The following is a 14,234-nucleotide window of genomic DNA, read 5'->3' as shown; positions in this document are numbered from 1 at the left end:
GATGGCACGGTACAGCGTCCTGCGCCACAGCAGATATCCAACACCTGCCACATCCACACAGCATCCACTGCCATGCTCCCACCACAGCACCCAGCACAGTGGACCCACTAACGCATCTGCTAAAGGGGTGTCCTGGGGGTTTCTGATTATAACAAGAGCTTCCGGAGTTCTCAGGGTGTAAGATTCTGAGCTAGTCACCTCGAGGGCTAGCTCAATTCTGTGCAGCACAGTTTCATGATGTTGGAACTCTGCCCCTGGGAGACGGGTTGGCAGCCTTCAGAGAGACTGGAGATCGACAGCTGTGACACTTGTAGCACATCAGCAGAGACCATCTGCCAACCACGTCAGCCCTGTGAAGAACGTTGCTCTCACTTGTGGAGGACTTCAGAGACACCAAAGTGTTCATGTACTGCCACTCATTACCCACGGCCTCAGCTGTGGGCACAGAGCACAGCCAGAGATTGGGCTTCCTGGTTCCCACCCCCAATTGCTGCATCCACCCACATCCTCATTGCAATTCAGAGCCCAGTCAGAGCTCCACTGGCTGCAAGTCTGTGGCCTGTAGAGCCCAAGCCAAAGGCCTTGCTCTCACAGCCTTCCAGGGTCTGGCCACTGGCCAGGAGCCTCGGTGGATGGACAGATAGGCAAAGAGATGGCTGGATGGCTGGAAGGAAAGAAGGAAAACGCAAAATAATGAAGGAAAGAATGGTGCATGGTGCATGGAGAGACAGCAATGGAAGAAATCTGGTCATAGAAAAATCTAGAAAGAGAATAAGAGAAATCAATACAGAATCAGGAAAAAAGAGAGATAAGGGAGGAGAAAGAAGAGAAGTAAAAGGGAGAAAGAGTGACCAGCAAGTAGACAGACCAAAGACAGATAAAGCAGAGAGATAGAGTGAAAATAGGGACAGGAAAAGGAGGCAGAGGGGAAAATAAAATAGAGCAAATCCAGAAATACGGCAGGGAGAAAGACGGGGCGGTGGGGGGGGGCGGGTAATGGAAGATAAAGGAAGCCGCGATGGGAGCCATGGCAGGTGGACAGGCCAAAGGGAGAGAAGAGGAGAGAGAGAACGCAAATAAGAGAGGTAGAAACTTCTGACCACAAAGAGAACACAGAGATAAAAGATGGAGATGAAGGGAGAGAAGAGCAAGAGGCAGATTAGAAGGACAGGAGGGAGCCACGGAGATGGAGGAGACCGGAGAGTGCAGAGAAGCAGAGAGGGAGGGGCAGAGACAAGGAAGGACCAGGGAGGTGAGAGGGAGGGATGGAGACGCAGGCAAGAAACCCAAAGCACAAGGGAGGGAGGCAGAGAAAGGAGAAGGAGAAGCAGAGTTGAGGCTGCCAAGGAGAGGCCCACATCAAAAAGACACAGGAGGGAGGGGAGCAAGAGGGAAGAGGGGAGAAAGAAGCATCTGGAGGAGTGGAGGGAGGAGCCAGAAACTTGGGGTGGTATGGGAAGTGCTGCTGAGGCATCAGATAAAGATAAAAATGGTAGTGGTGGTGGTGCTGGTGATGGCGGTGGAGGTGATGGTGGTGATGGTGGTGGTAATGGTGGTGGAGGTGGTACTGGTGCTGGTGGTGGAGGTGGTGATGGAGGTGGAGGTGGTGATGGTGGAGGTGGTGATGGTGATGGAGGTGGTGGTGGTGGTGCTGGTGGTGATGGTGTTGGTAGTGGTGGTGGTGCTGGTGATGGCGGTGGAGGTGATGGTGGTGATGGTGGAGGAGGTTGTGGTGGTGGTAGTGATGGTGGTGATGGTGGAGGAGGTGGTGATGGTGGTCGTGGTGCTGGTGATGATGCTGGTGGTGCTGGTGGTGGAGGTGGAGGTGGTGGTGGTGATGATGGTGGTGATGGTGGAGGTGGTGGTGGTGGTACTGGTGGTGGTGATGATGGTGGTGGTACTGGTGGTGGTGATGATGATGGTGGTGATGGTGGAGGTGGTGGTGGTGGTACTGGTGGTGGTGATGATGGTGGTGGTGATGGTGGAGGAGGTTGTGGTGGTGGTGGTGATGGTGATGGTGGTGGTGGTGGTGGTGGAGGTGGAGGTGATGGTGGTGGTGGTGGTCATGATGGCAATACTGATAGTAGCAACAACTGACATTGAGTGCTTACTATACACTGGTCACCATTTTGTTTAATTTCCACCTCTCTCAACTGGAGCATAATTGATACACAATAAAAGGCATGGAATTCAGAAGTTCCAGGGGCGTGCGTGCATGTGAAGGTATCTGCATTGTCTACAGAAAAGGGATCTAGACTAAGTGGATTTTTGAATACAGTAGTAGCAGGGAGTGTGACCTCACGGAGCCTGACATCTTGGGGTTGTTGAAGACCTAGGTTCCAGGGGCCTGCTGTTGAGAAGTGCTGCTGTTTCAGGTAGGTTGAGCCCAGTTCCCCTAAATACACCAAGCTCTGTTCTTGGCTGGTGTCTGAATGAAGAGTGCTTTGGAAACTAGGGAAAATGTGCAAATAACCAAGAGCCCAATAAAGCTGGAGAATCCCGGCTTGAGGTGAACGGGCTGCTATGGGAGAGCAACTGTCGCAGCTTCTCCTGATGCCTGAGATGTGCCCAAGCACCTCCTTGTTCAGCACAGCCTCCTCTTGCCCATACACCTCATCTCAGAACCAGAAGCTGCCAGAATGCTCTGTGGGAATGCTCCTCCAGCTGTCACTGTGAATGAGAAATGCTGGAGAAGATAAATAGATTCAACCTGACTGAAGCATTACATAAGGCCACATGGACATGTGCCCCCATTAATATGTGCCACTTGTAGGTTTTTATGTATGCATTAAATTTTTTTCAAAAAGAAATGTTTACTGTTTTAAGCCACTAAGTTCTGGAGATGTTGGTTATGCAGACAAAACTAGCATGTGAAATTATGTGACTCTTTAAAGTCACACAAGGAGCTAAAGGTGGGCAGTCTGTCTCCTCCCCATTATGCTCTGGATTCAGCTCAAGGAAACCTGTCCAAACAGCTTTCAGCCCGCGATCCACCCACCCACCCACCCACCGCAGGGGCAGGTCTTCACTCCCAGGATGACGTTTAAAACCCTTGACATGAGAGTTTCCAGCATGACAGACTAGAGCACTCTCCCTGGGATCCTAGAGAGTGCCTCTGGGGGGCTGGGTCCTGGGGAGGCCTTAGGGAGCCCCTGGCAGCAGGATCGTGGGGAGCCCTGGGAGGCCTTGGGGAGCCCTGGGGAGCCCCTGGTGGCTGCGTGGTGGGGAGGCCTCGGGGAGGGCCTGGTGTGGAAACAAGGCAGCATGTCAACTGGTGGTTTGGCAGTGCAGGTGTGGCCTGGCGATTAGCGAATCTGCCAGCAGCAGCTGTCTAACTTCAGCTCGTGGCTGAAGAACCGGAGACTCTCCTCTCAGAACCCACCACCTCCCAAGGATTCATTAACACAGCCCACCTGAAAGTCACAAGCCCACAGAGGCCAGCCACACAAAAACAAGAGTATTCTCAGATAATTTATTCAGAATTTTAATATAAACAAGTAATTACCCCATATTTTACATGCAGAACAATTCCAATACCTCCAGGCCCCCCACCCACCACCACCAAAAAAAAAAAAAGGGCATATTCTGTACATGGTGCTACTTGGCTCTTGTAGGAAAACATTGAAAACGTAATAATTGGGCTTTGGGTGGGTATTGTTTCCGAGTTGTCTTCTGCAAAAGCTGTAGACATTTGATCTGCACTGCTGACATGCAGGGCCAAGGCCACCCAGACACACACAGGGGTAGGGAGCAGCGGATTTGATAAAGTTTAAAGACCAGGTGAGCCATCTTGCTCACATGCGTCTAGGTACGCTCGCTTGGGGCTTGTCTTTCCTTCTCAAACGGAACCGAGAGCCCCAGATGCATGATCTGGTTTTTAACAAGGATTTTTATGGCCCACACCCACACAAAAATTTGGCTAGAGGCTAATTCTAGACCTTGATTAGTATCAGAAGGTGACAGTGAGCTCAAAAAGTCATTGCTTTCCCTCCATTTCTTGGGGACCCCTAAGGACACATTTACATTTAGTCACAGCCCCTGAAAGGCCATCCCATTTTTAAGTGCTCTAAAGAACAGAGTGCTGGTCTGTTCTGTTCATTTCCAGCCTCTAGTGTAAATTAATATTCTTGAGAACATTCTGGAAGATTTTCTGAAATGACACTACCCCATGCACACCATCTATCTAAAAACCATTCCCCCTTCCCCCACTCCCAACAAAACCATAATTTCTGAAGAGCCCAAGGTGTCAAGGACTCACCAGATGGCATCCACAAGACATTGATATACCCCCAAATTCCACCCACCACGAAGCAGAAAAGTGACCACTTCTGGTACATAGCATATCCATTTGCTCACCAGGATGGCCAGCACGAACCATGCCCTGATGACCACACTGCCCACCAACCAGTGTGATGGTGGGCTACCAAGAAAGGACTTCCTAACCCAACATGCACATCTCATGCTGGACCACCTGCCCGACTGGGATAGGATTCAAGATTGCTCATCAGAGGGTGACATACTTCTAGGGTCACAGCATTGTAGTGCCAACCCTTTTATCAATTCCACGTTTTCGTTACATTGTGCTTTCTCCAGAGAAGGACCATGCCTTCCCCCTAGCTAAATGACAGCACAGCACCTAGGACAGCTCCCAGAACATGGGCATTTCCTAGCGTGTGATGTGATGGGTGTTCTCCTCCTGAAAGAAGAAACTATTGCATGGATTTCACAGGTCGATGAAAAAGTGTTCGTAACAGTGAGCCGTCTTTAAAAACCAACAAAAAGTGTTCGCCTAAGCCAGTGTTTGGTGACATTCACTACCAACTCCCAGCATGGCCGTGCCTCTGTAGGGCCAAACTTCTATGTCACACAGTCAACATTTTCTAAGGCTGAGAGGAGGTCTGTGAACCATCAGCTGCCCGCTCTTCTCACTGCCGCAGGAGACGTCAAAATGAAATTGGTGGACCCCCGTTTGTACTGGCAGGCCGGGACTCGACCCCTCTCCAGGAGGTGGAGAGGAGGGGGTCCACAGGGCAGTGCCTAAAAGGACAGGAGCAGTGAGGTTTGGCAAATAAGACCACACCTCTGCTGACCCCACCGAGACTTTCACAAGAGTTCTCAAAGTCGCACAAGGTCAGACCAAGGCCCAACACAGGGGTTCAAGGTTTTGTTGTTAAAACTGTGTTCAGTACACTGCTGGGTCTTAAACTGGGATTTCCAGAAATGCCCCCTGCCCTATCTTCCATAAAAGGAGACCCTGCAGTCGGGGTGTGTGTGTGTGTGTGTGCGGGGTGCCTGTGAATACAATCCATGTGCCCCCTCCCCGAGCTTTATCAGTCTGGAAGGAGTGGGAATGAGTATCCGAGAACCCACAGCACCTGTGCACTCACTTTTGGGGGATCCAGCAGGACAGGGGGGTGACGGATTCTGGCCCTGAGCCAAAGCTTGCCTTTTCAGCAGTCGATGAGACACCCACATGTCATCCGAGGTGGCAGGCCAGGTGCCCCATCCATCAGCTACACTGTGATGACCTGAACCTTGGTTTCCGTTTGGAGAGCACAGCATCAACAGATGCAGGATTTTTTTAAAAGGAAGATTTAATTCAGAGAGGAATACTATCGGTCAGGAGGTCAGGACTAGGTTCACATGAAGGCTACAACTTCTCCATCCTAACTCCCCCCCTCAAAATTCTCACTGGTCCCTGCCATTTGGAATCAGCTAATACACTTTTTTTCCTGATTCAAACTGGATCCAGGCAGAATTCTGAAGTCTCAAAGATGTCTGTTATTGAACCACATCCTAACAACACACTGAGGTAGACTGTGCTGGGAAAAAAAAAAATCATGACCCACATTCACCTGTTTATTTTTCCTTGATAAAAATTTACATGCACTCCATTTTTTACGAAAGTGATTTTTAGATTGATTTTATATATTAAAATAAATACTTTTTCCCACTAAGAAAAACTTTCTGAATTAGAAAAATGTGAAAACTGCTGCTAGTGTAGTATATTACTACAAATTTACTAGGAAAAGAACAAAATACCTAGATCTGTGTGTCTTTAATTGACATACGGACTCTTCTTCTATTTACAAAATAATTTTGGCGAAAATAATTTCTGTACTCTTGCTTCTTGTACCCAATCACTGAGGCTCCCCAGCAATATTTTACATGCTGTATTTTCTCAAATCATATAAATAAGATAGTAATAGGCCATTGGAATTCGTGTCTACCTGTGTTCTCAACCCAGAATTGAGAGGGCTCGGAGGTCGTCACTGTATCCCTGTCCCACAACTCTTAACAGAGGAAGAGGAGAAGGAAGCAAACATCTGTAGGGAAACGCTCAGGGATGCCCGTAGGGATGGTTTTGATGAACCCAGGTGGGGAGTTCACCATGTTCTTCACTTGAGCAGCTGTAGTTCTCACACGGAGAATTAGACGGGGGACTCCCACCGTTCAGAAGTTCTCAGTGGTGGGGAAGTCTGACGGTTTCGCCTCCAGACATTAGTCTCTTAGAGATTGCAACATTATAAGCACCTGAGGGAGATGCTCAGGTACCACGCCTGACCCAGCTGAGGTTCCCGGGCACAGGGCTGCTCTGGGCGACTGGTACTGAGGATACTCAGATGACCCATGGATGGAGAGGACCGACATTCTCAGGGCATCCCCTGGTATATTGCTTGATGTTCTCAGAGGCCATCCTGGTTGCTGGTCTTTGGGATCTGATTTGTTGTGTTCGCACCACAACTGAGGAAGGTGCACACCCAGGAGAAGGAACACGGGGACCGGGGGGAGGTACACAAAGGATGAACACAGGTGTCCTCGAAGGAGGGCCCATCTGTAACCAGTTCACCCAAGCAGGAAATTTCCGGCAGAACTTGTTATTCAAACAGGACCAACTCCCAGTTGCCCACGCTCCATGGGGCCTCAAAAATGTCCCAAAGGGTTAGCAGCTAATGTGGCTTAATTCCCAGAAAACACTCCTTTAAGACCCAAATAAGAAGCTACTCATGCCCCACTCACTCTCCCTAGACAGGCAGACCCCCAGCACTCCTCCAGGGAACAGTCAATAACTTAGGAGGCTAATGCCCGAGACCTCTTCAAAATTAAATATGTTACAAATATAGCCTCAAAACTCTCTGTCATCTCAGGTTTTTTCCCTTTTGCTTCTTTTTCGTTTTGTCCTGGCTTTGTTTGGTCTTCCAAAGATCCACGATGACCATTCCAAACTAAACATCCCTCCCTCAGCTCCTGAAAACCATTGATTCAGCAGAGGGAAGGGGAAGAGTCACCTGAGGCAGGACTCCCGACAGGAGAAGACCGTCTAGGGCACAGACTCCCGGAAGGAAGCAGCCAGGGGGAGGACACGTGAGCCACAGACCTGCCGGCCACAGACCCCCAGAGCCAATTCCCAAAGCTTCAACCCAGCACGAAGACTCCGCACGCACACGCACGCACGCACACCAAAGCACACGTGTGCACGCACGCTGGGGCTGTGCACACTTATCAGAAGGGACAGCAGCAGCTGTTGGTCAACTTAAGGAACTGATTTTGTGAACGAGAAAAAAAATAAAATCCTTCCGTCCGGATGAGAAAGGCCACCCTGTAAAGCTCGGGCTTCTGCCTGGACAGGATTTTGTTTCTCCTTTCAACATTTGTTCCTCAGACAAGTTTTCTCTTTTATACTGTAGCTCAGACACTAGCAGAAGGAAAAATAAAAACTCTGTAAAAATACGTGTTTTCTTTCAATCTACTAAGAAAAAAAAAAAAATCCTGGTTCGAAATTGTGGATGCCCAAAGGGCAGCAGCTATGGAACCCCTTCCCCTCCAGGTTCACAGTTAAATCTTCTGATGACCAGTCGAATTGGCAAGCACACAGCGTGTTTTAGGTCAAAAGATGAACAGAAATGTACAGGAACTATCTCTGAGATCTGTTTGACGTTGGGGTGGAGTCGTGAGAATCCTGAGTTTTCTAGAGGCGTTCAAACCAGAGGAAAGTGAAACAGGACCCTCCCCCACAGGCACTGTTAGGAAGGACTGGACCGGGGCAAGGTCAGAATCCGCCCGTTCTTCTTGCCCCCGTTCATGTGGGTGTAGGGGATGTGGTCCTCATAGTTCCGCTTGATGCCCAGCGAGGACCCTCCCTCCCGGCCCCCGGCCTCCTCCCTCTGACAGTGGGAGGACCGATCCAAGGGGACATTCTCCATGTCCTCAAACTCCATCTCCAGCTCCTCACTCTCGGGAGCCTTGTTCTCATCACTGTGGAAGAAGGAAACTTCTGGAAAGCTGGGGTGCAGGTCATCCTTGAGCAGGTTGACGATTTCCAGGAAGGTGGGCCGCATCTTGGGGTTGAACTGCCAGCACATGCGCATCAGCTCGGTGCTGTGGGACAGAGGGACAGGTGGGGGATGAGTCTGGGAGTCCACCAAGCAGCAGCCCCAGCCCTGCAGACGACACTCAGAGATGACACTTGTGCATGTCGGAAGCCATGCGTGCGGCCCTTGTCAAGGCAGGAATGGCAGTTCAAGGGTACGAAAAGGTGGCTTTGACAGTAAGCCAAAAAGGCCGTCTCACTAGGCCATCTCACGGGTGATGGCTTTATCCATCCCTGACCCTCCACCCCTTCTGCACCCAGCACTTCATAACCCTTCATTCCTAACTGGGCTTCCCGGAAGGGTTCCCCTGGTCCACCAGCAGTGCTGGACTTGAAGACCCCTCGGGGGGGATGCTCAAGCCCCAGTAGGTGCACCTGCCAGAGGCCCAGCCCTCCATCCCCAGAGGGTGGCAGGAGGGGCCTCAGCCACAGGAGCAGCCCCTGCCAGTGGGCTTCATGGTATGTGCCCGGAGGAGAGACTGCATCCTCAGAGGCTGCCTTGGGGCCTCCAGGCTAACGCTCTGCTCCACCAAGAGCACTTGGGACAGAAGTCGGGGCTTGTTTCCCACTTCACCTTTCTCCTCACCACCACTGTAGCTTCCAGGGCAGGAATTGGCCCTCTGAGTATGTTTATGAATAAAGTTTAATCGGCACATGGTCATACCCACTCATTAAGTAATGTCTGCAGCCACCGGGAGCTACAGCCACCCGAGTTGAGCAGCCCGGATGGTGGCCACGAGGCCACAAAGCTGGAACCCCTCTCCATGTAGCCCTTTATGGGAGAAGCCTGCGAGCTCTGTCCTAGGCCTCACTTAACCTCCCTGATCCTAGAACTAATGCCAGCGTCACCCGGGCACAGCCAGGAAAGGACCTTTAGGAGGCAGTGTTTAGAAAGATTTTTTTCAGACTTTCCAAATAACTGTTTCATTCTTTCTGTCATATGAGGCCTTCTAAACCGATTCCTTATTCTTGAGGGAGGAAGCATTTAAATGACCTCCCTCCTTTTCAGAAGCAAAAAACTTAATAGATACCGACAGAGGATTTTGGGTGTGATAAGTATTCATTGTGGAATGTTAAAAACTCCCCAAAGTATAGAGAAAACACAGCTCCCTCACTGCTCTCCTTCGGCTGTCGGACCGGGTCTGGTCTACCCGGGCACATTTGGAAATGTAATAGAAAGCACTTTTTCCACTTACTATCTGAACAGCAGCTCATTCAATTAGTTACAACATATCTTCACAAGCCTCAGTTGAAATTTCATTTGCTACATCAATTAATTGATCAATTTATTTAGCAAGTCTCATTATTGGATATTAAATTTTAGGGTTTTCTTCTTTGCAACGTCTTTGGAACTGTAACTAGTACAAAAGGCAGTAAGAATGGTTATCTAACAACAGCATTGCTGGCACCGAGTAGGAAATATTTTTTTCCTGATTTTAGAAGGCATTATTTTTTCTTTATTTACTCTTTATTTATTGGACATTAGTGAGGCTAGACAATTTTCCAAGTGTGAAATGGCACAGGTGTGTGTGGACTATTTGACCCTATAACAAAAATTTAAAACAAAAATGTGTGTGTGGGGGGGATACGTAATACATTTACCTAATAAAATTTTAAGAAAAAACAAGCATAGGTCTCCCTCCCCCAAGTTCCCAGGTTTCCTTCTCCAAGACTGCCACTACCGTGGCTCCTCGCACAGCCTCCCAGTTGTGTATGCAATAAAAGCAGGTGTGTGAAGACGTGATATGGAAACACACTCGTGAATGCAGATGCACAATATACACACCAAGTGCACACACAGAGGCGAGATCATGGGATGTGCACACTAAGTGTGCCAAAAAAAAACAACACACAAGACCTGCATGCAGACACAAGTAGGCTTGCAAAGATCTGAAATGCAAACACAGGCTCGCATGAAGACATGCCATTCAGACAGCACATGCTTAATGATCAAATGCCGGAACACACAGGCAGGCACGCGCAAGCACAAGCCTGCATGTGAAGACTCACTGCAAACACACCAGGCACACAGCATGCACACACAAGTGTGCGAGCAGCATAGGCCAGGCACACGCTGTGCTGTGTCTCCGCACTTACACTGTATCTGGACAGTTGTCGGGCTGCTCCAGGTACCCGCCATCCATGACGAACTTGAGCACCTGCTCGTTAGACAGGCCTTGGTAGGGCTGTTCCGCCAGGCTGGTGATCTCCCAGAGGACCACACCGAAGGACCTGCCGGCAGGTTGAGAGTAGTTAACAAAGAAGCCACCCACTGACACACACCCTTATCATCTACTGGACCTTGGCTGTCATTTATTAGAGCCTTGTTAATAAAACAATTCCTCTTGCAATTCATGAATCCCTGCAACATCAGTCTCGATTGGAATGCAGGGGAGCCGGATGAGGTCTGCAGCCAGAACATCGCCTTCGTTTCCTGATGAAGAGAAGTGAGGAAGGCCGGCTTCCCTGGCCCCCTCCCGCCTGTCACACACGCCTAGTCACACATGACTCGTCACAGGCCCAGCCATGTGGTTACTGCTCCAGCCAACTCACCACATGTCAGAAGAAGCGGTAAAGACCCCGTCCTTCAGGGACTCAGGTGCCATCCACCGCACGGGCAGCAGGCCCTTGCCCCCTTTCCGGTAGTAATCCGTTTCGTAGATGTCTCTGGTCATTCCAAAATCTGACAAGAAACAAGTCACACACTCAGCCTGCAGCCCGTGGCCCCCGCGTCTGCCACTCTGACTGCCCTGAGGTGTGCGTTCACCGGGGCTGGTCATGTTCAGTGAGAACGGATTCTGAGGGATCCGTGAGGATGCAGAGGGGGAATGCCAACCGCCATTTATAGGGAGGGACAAGGAGGCACCAAGTGACAAGACCTGGCTTTCTGGCCCGTACCTTGGAGTTCCATTCTCAGCACCCACCCTGTACTCTCCCCAGCACCCCAAACTGACTTTTTGACTTTCCATAGCCAACCTCTGGTCCCCACTGGATAGAGCCCCGTCACCCAACCAGCTTGTCACTGGACACCCAGAATCGGGCCTTCCCTTGATCCACCCCTTTCCTCACTCCCACACCCAACACAGCAGCACCCCACCTACTCTGTCCCCACCTCTCCCTCAACCCAGCCATCCAGGTCCACCACCACCTTTCACCTGCCCACACCCCTCCCACCTGACAGTGACCGCCCACTGCCCAGGACAGGCCACATAAGAGGACCATGCCCCCGCCTGCTCCATTGCTAATGTAAGAGGACGTCTTTGGGGTTTTGTTTGCGTGTTTGGGGAGGTTTTTTTTGGTCTGATTTTGTTTCGGTTGAGTTTAGTTTGTTTGTTTGAAGTCCTGGGATTGAACCCAGGGCACTCTGACACTGAGCTACACCCCAGGAAGATGGGCCTGGGACCCGCCCTCCTCCTGCCTCAGCTTCCCAGGCCCCTGGGATCCTAGGCATCACCATTACATAGGGTGAGAATCTCTTTGGGTCATAAACCGAATCACTTTCCTTCCTGTTTTCATTGCTAATCCAGAAGAATGGCCTTGGGATCATAAGTAGGGTCATGTTTCCCACTTGTATCCTTCAAGGTGACATCCTGTGACTTGCAAGGCCCCTCCAGGTGTGGTTCTGGCCTCTCAGCTCACATACCTCTCCTGCTCCTCTGGTCCCCTCCATATCCATCTTATTCAGACCCCAAACCATCTTTCCAGCCTCAGGGCCTTTGCATGCACTATCCCCCCTCCTGGACACTCTCACTCATCCTGCCAGACGCGGCTGGAACGTCACCTTCTTACAGAGAGCGATGTTTCCTGAACTGGACTCTCCCCGAGGCTTCTCTCCCCCCGGGGACTCTACTCCCTTCACTGTTCTTTGTCCTCCCTTCCTCGTCTTGTCTACATAGTGTGAAATTCTTTTCTACTTTTCTGGAGCAGCACCACCCATTATGGATGGATATGGTCTGTGTTGTCCAATGTGGTGGCCACAAGGCTCAGGTGGCTGTCAAACACCCGAATGTGGCCAGTGTAACCAATGGACTGGAATTTTACTTCCACTTAATTGAAATGTAAATGGGGACATAGACCACGCTGTGCTAGATAATGCAGATGACGGCTGCAGACCACAGTGATCTAGTCTAGTGGCACCTCCAGCACCCACTACGGTGGCAACGCCAACCAAGCACACAGGAATTGTTGAAAGAAGCGAAGGGGTGAGTTTATCACTAAATACTAAATACCAGTGGAAGACTGGGCCCCTCCCCAGCCCTGACATTGTAGACAAGATCTGAGAACTTGTCTTGGAGAACTGCCCCCTGAACTTGAACCAGCCAGGCCAGACACTTCAAAGCAGAAAGAAAGATCCAAAGACAAACCTCCAATTTTGACAGTAAAATCGTGAGCAACCATGCAGTTTCGAGCTGCCAGGTCCCGGTGCACAAACTTCTTGGCATTCAAGTATGCCATCCCATCTGCGATCTCTGCTGCCATCTGAATCACCTCTTGCAGGGTCGGGGGAGGGCGGCCGGGGTTATTCTACAGTTGAAACATGGGTTCATGTTCAGTGACCCTGGTACCCGCAGCCAGGAGCGGGCGCCCTGCCAGGGTCTTAGAGGCAGCTCACCTCAGCCTCCGGCCTCAGAGAGCGGAGGTAGCTCTTCAGGTCTCCGTGAGCCATCAGCTCCATCACCACCAGCGTGGGCTGGCCCTTGGACACCACCCCCAGGAGGCGGACCTGCAGAGTAAGGGGTTCTCGATGAGGGTCTGTGGGATGATTTCAACTCACCGTGGTCTCTCTGCCTGGTGCCTACAGCACACTCGGCACCCTGTGCCCAGATGGAGTATGATCATCCCTGGTGTGGGGAGCAAACAAGACACCCCAAGGCAAAGCCCACCCCGTTAATGTTCCCGAGCACACGGGGCATGTGCCAGGTTACAAAGGGCTACAAAGAAGCCTGGAAGAGGGAAGAGAGAGAAGATTCCAGGTGGTGATGGAAAAGCAATAAAAGATCCAGAGAGATGAGAAATTCTGGAAAGTGAAGGAAGGTTCCAGAAAGTAACAGAAGATTCTAGAAAGTGATGGAAAGTTCTGGAAAACAATGGTACAGAGATAGAGTCTGGTTCCAGGTGAGGTGGGAGAGGGGGCATGGAGGAGCCCCTTCCCCATCTTTGGGATGGAGGGTGCAGGGGGAGACGGGCAGGTCCACATCCAGTGTCCTTGGCAGTCTGTGGTAAGAGGCAGTAGGGCAAGGGCAAGGGCAAGGGCATGAGAGGAGGCCGCATCTGGCCCCTGCAGACCTACCACATGATGGCAGGTGAAGCCCTTCATGACCGAGGCCTCGTTGAGGAACTCAATCCGCTCCCGGAGACTGGCTGCCTCGTTGACGGTCTTCACTGCCACCCGGGTCTCTGCCTCGCCCTTGATGATGTCCTTGGCATTGCCCTCGTACACCATGCCGAAGGAGCCCTGCCCCAGCTCCCGCAGGAGGGTGATCTTCTCCCGAGGCACCTCCCATTCGTCCGGCACATACACAGAAGAGGGGAACACTACTCCTCACTTATCCACACAGCACCCTCGGCTGATCCCCAGGGGCCGGCCACCTCCCATGCCCGAGTCCCCTGCAAATGCTCATGCTCCCTGTGACCCAGGACTCTGCCAGGCATTGAACATGTGACCAAGAACAGGGCAGGTGTCTCTTCCCCATGGAGGAGTTGGAACTAGCCCTCCCTTGCAGCTGGGAACACAAAGCCCCTCGTGGAAGCTGCCACAAAGAGCAGACGTGTCCCCAGCATTCACCCGGCCACCACTCGCCCCCTTCTCCCTGGCTCTCATCCCCTTGGTCTCCCATTTTAACTTCCAATTCCCACCCCCCAG

General features: G+C 51.1%; 1 protein-coding gene across 2 annotated transcripts in view; it reads right to left on the bottom strand.

Moving 5' to 3' along the window:
• Positions 1-3,460: 3,460 nt before the first annotated feature.
• Insr (insulin receptor) overlaps positions 3,461-14,234 on the bottom strand; it is a 125,006-nt gene continuing 114,232 nt past the window's right edge. For both annotated transcript variants that reach the window (XM_027954915.3, XM_071603379.1), the window contains exons 16-21: positions 13,662-13,906; positions 12,984-13,094; positions 12,736-12,895; positions 10,925-11,054; positions 10,469-10,603; positions 3,461-8,379 (exon numbers count right to left, since the gene is read on the bottom strand). In XM_027954915.3, the coding sequence (XP_027810716.1) occupies positions 8,025-8,379; positions 10,469-10,603; positions 10,925-11,054; positions 12,736-12,895; positions 12,984-13,094; positions 13,662-13,906 (1,136 nt within the window). In that variant the 3' untranslated portion in view covers positions 3,461-8,024. The remainder of the gene's footprint in view (positions 8,380-10,468; positions 10,604-10,924; positions 11,055-12,735; positions 12,896-12,983; positions 13,095-13,661; positions 13,907-14,234) is intronic.

Source organism: Marmota flaviventris, chromosome 1, assembly GCF_047511675.1.
Source record: "Marmota flaviventris isolate mMarFla1 chromosome 1, mMarFla1.hap1, whole genome shotgun sequence".
NCBI classification, from domain to species: Eukaryota; Metazoa; Chordata; class Mammalia; order Rodentia; family Sciuridae; genus Marmota; species Marmota flaviventris.
Note: the sequence above shows the minus strand (reverse complement) of the source record. Positions and strands in the feature narration are given on the sequence as shown.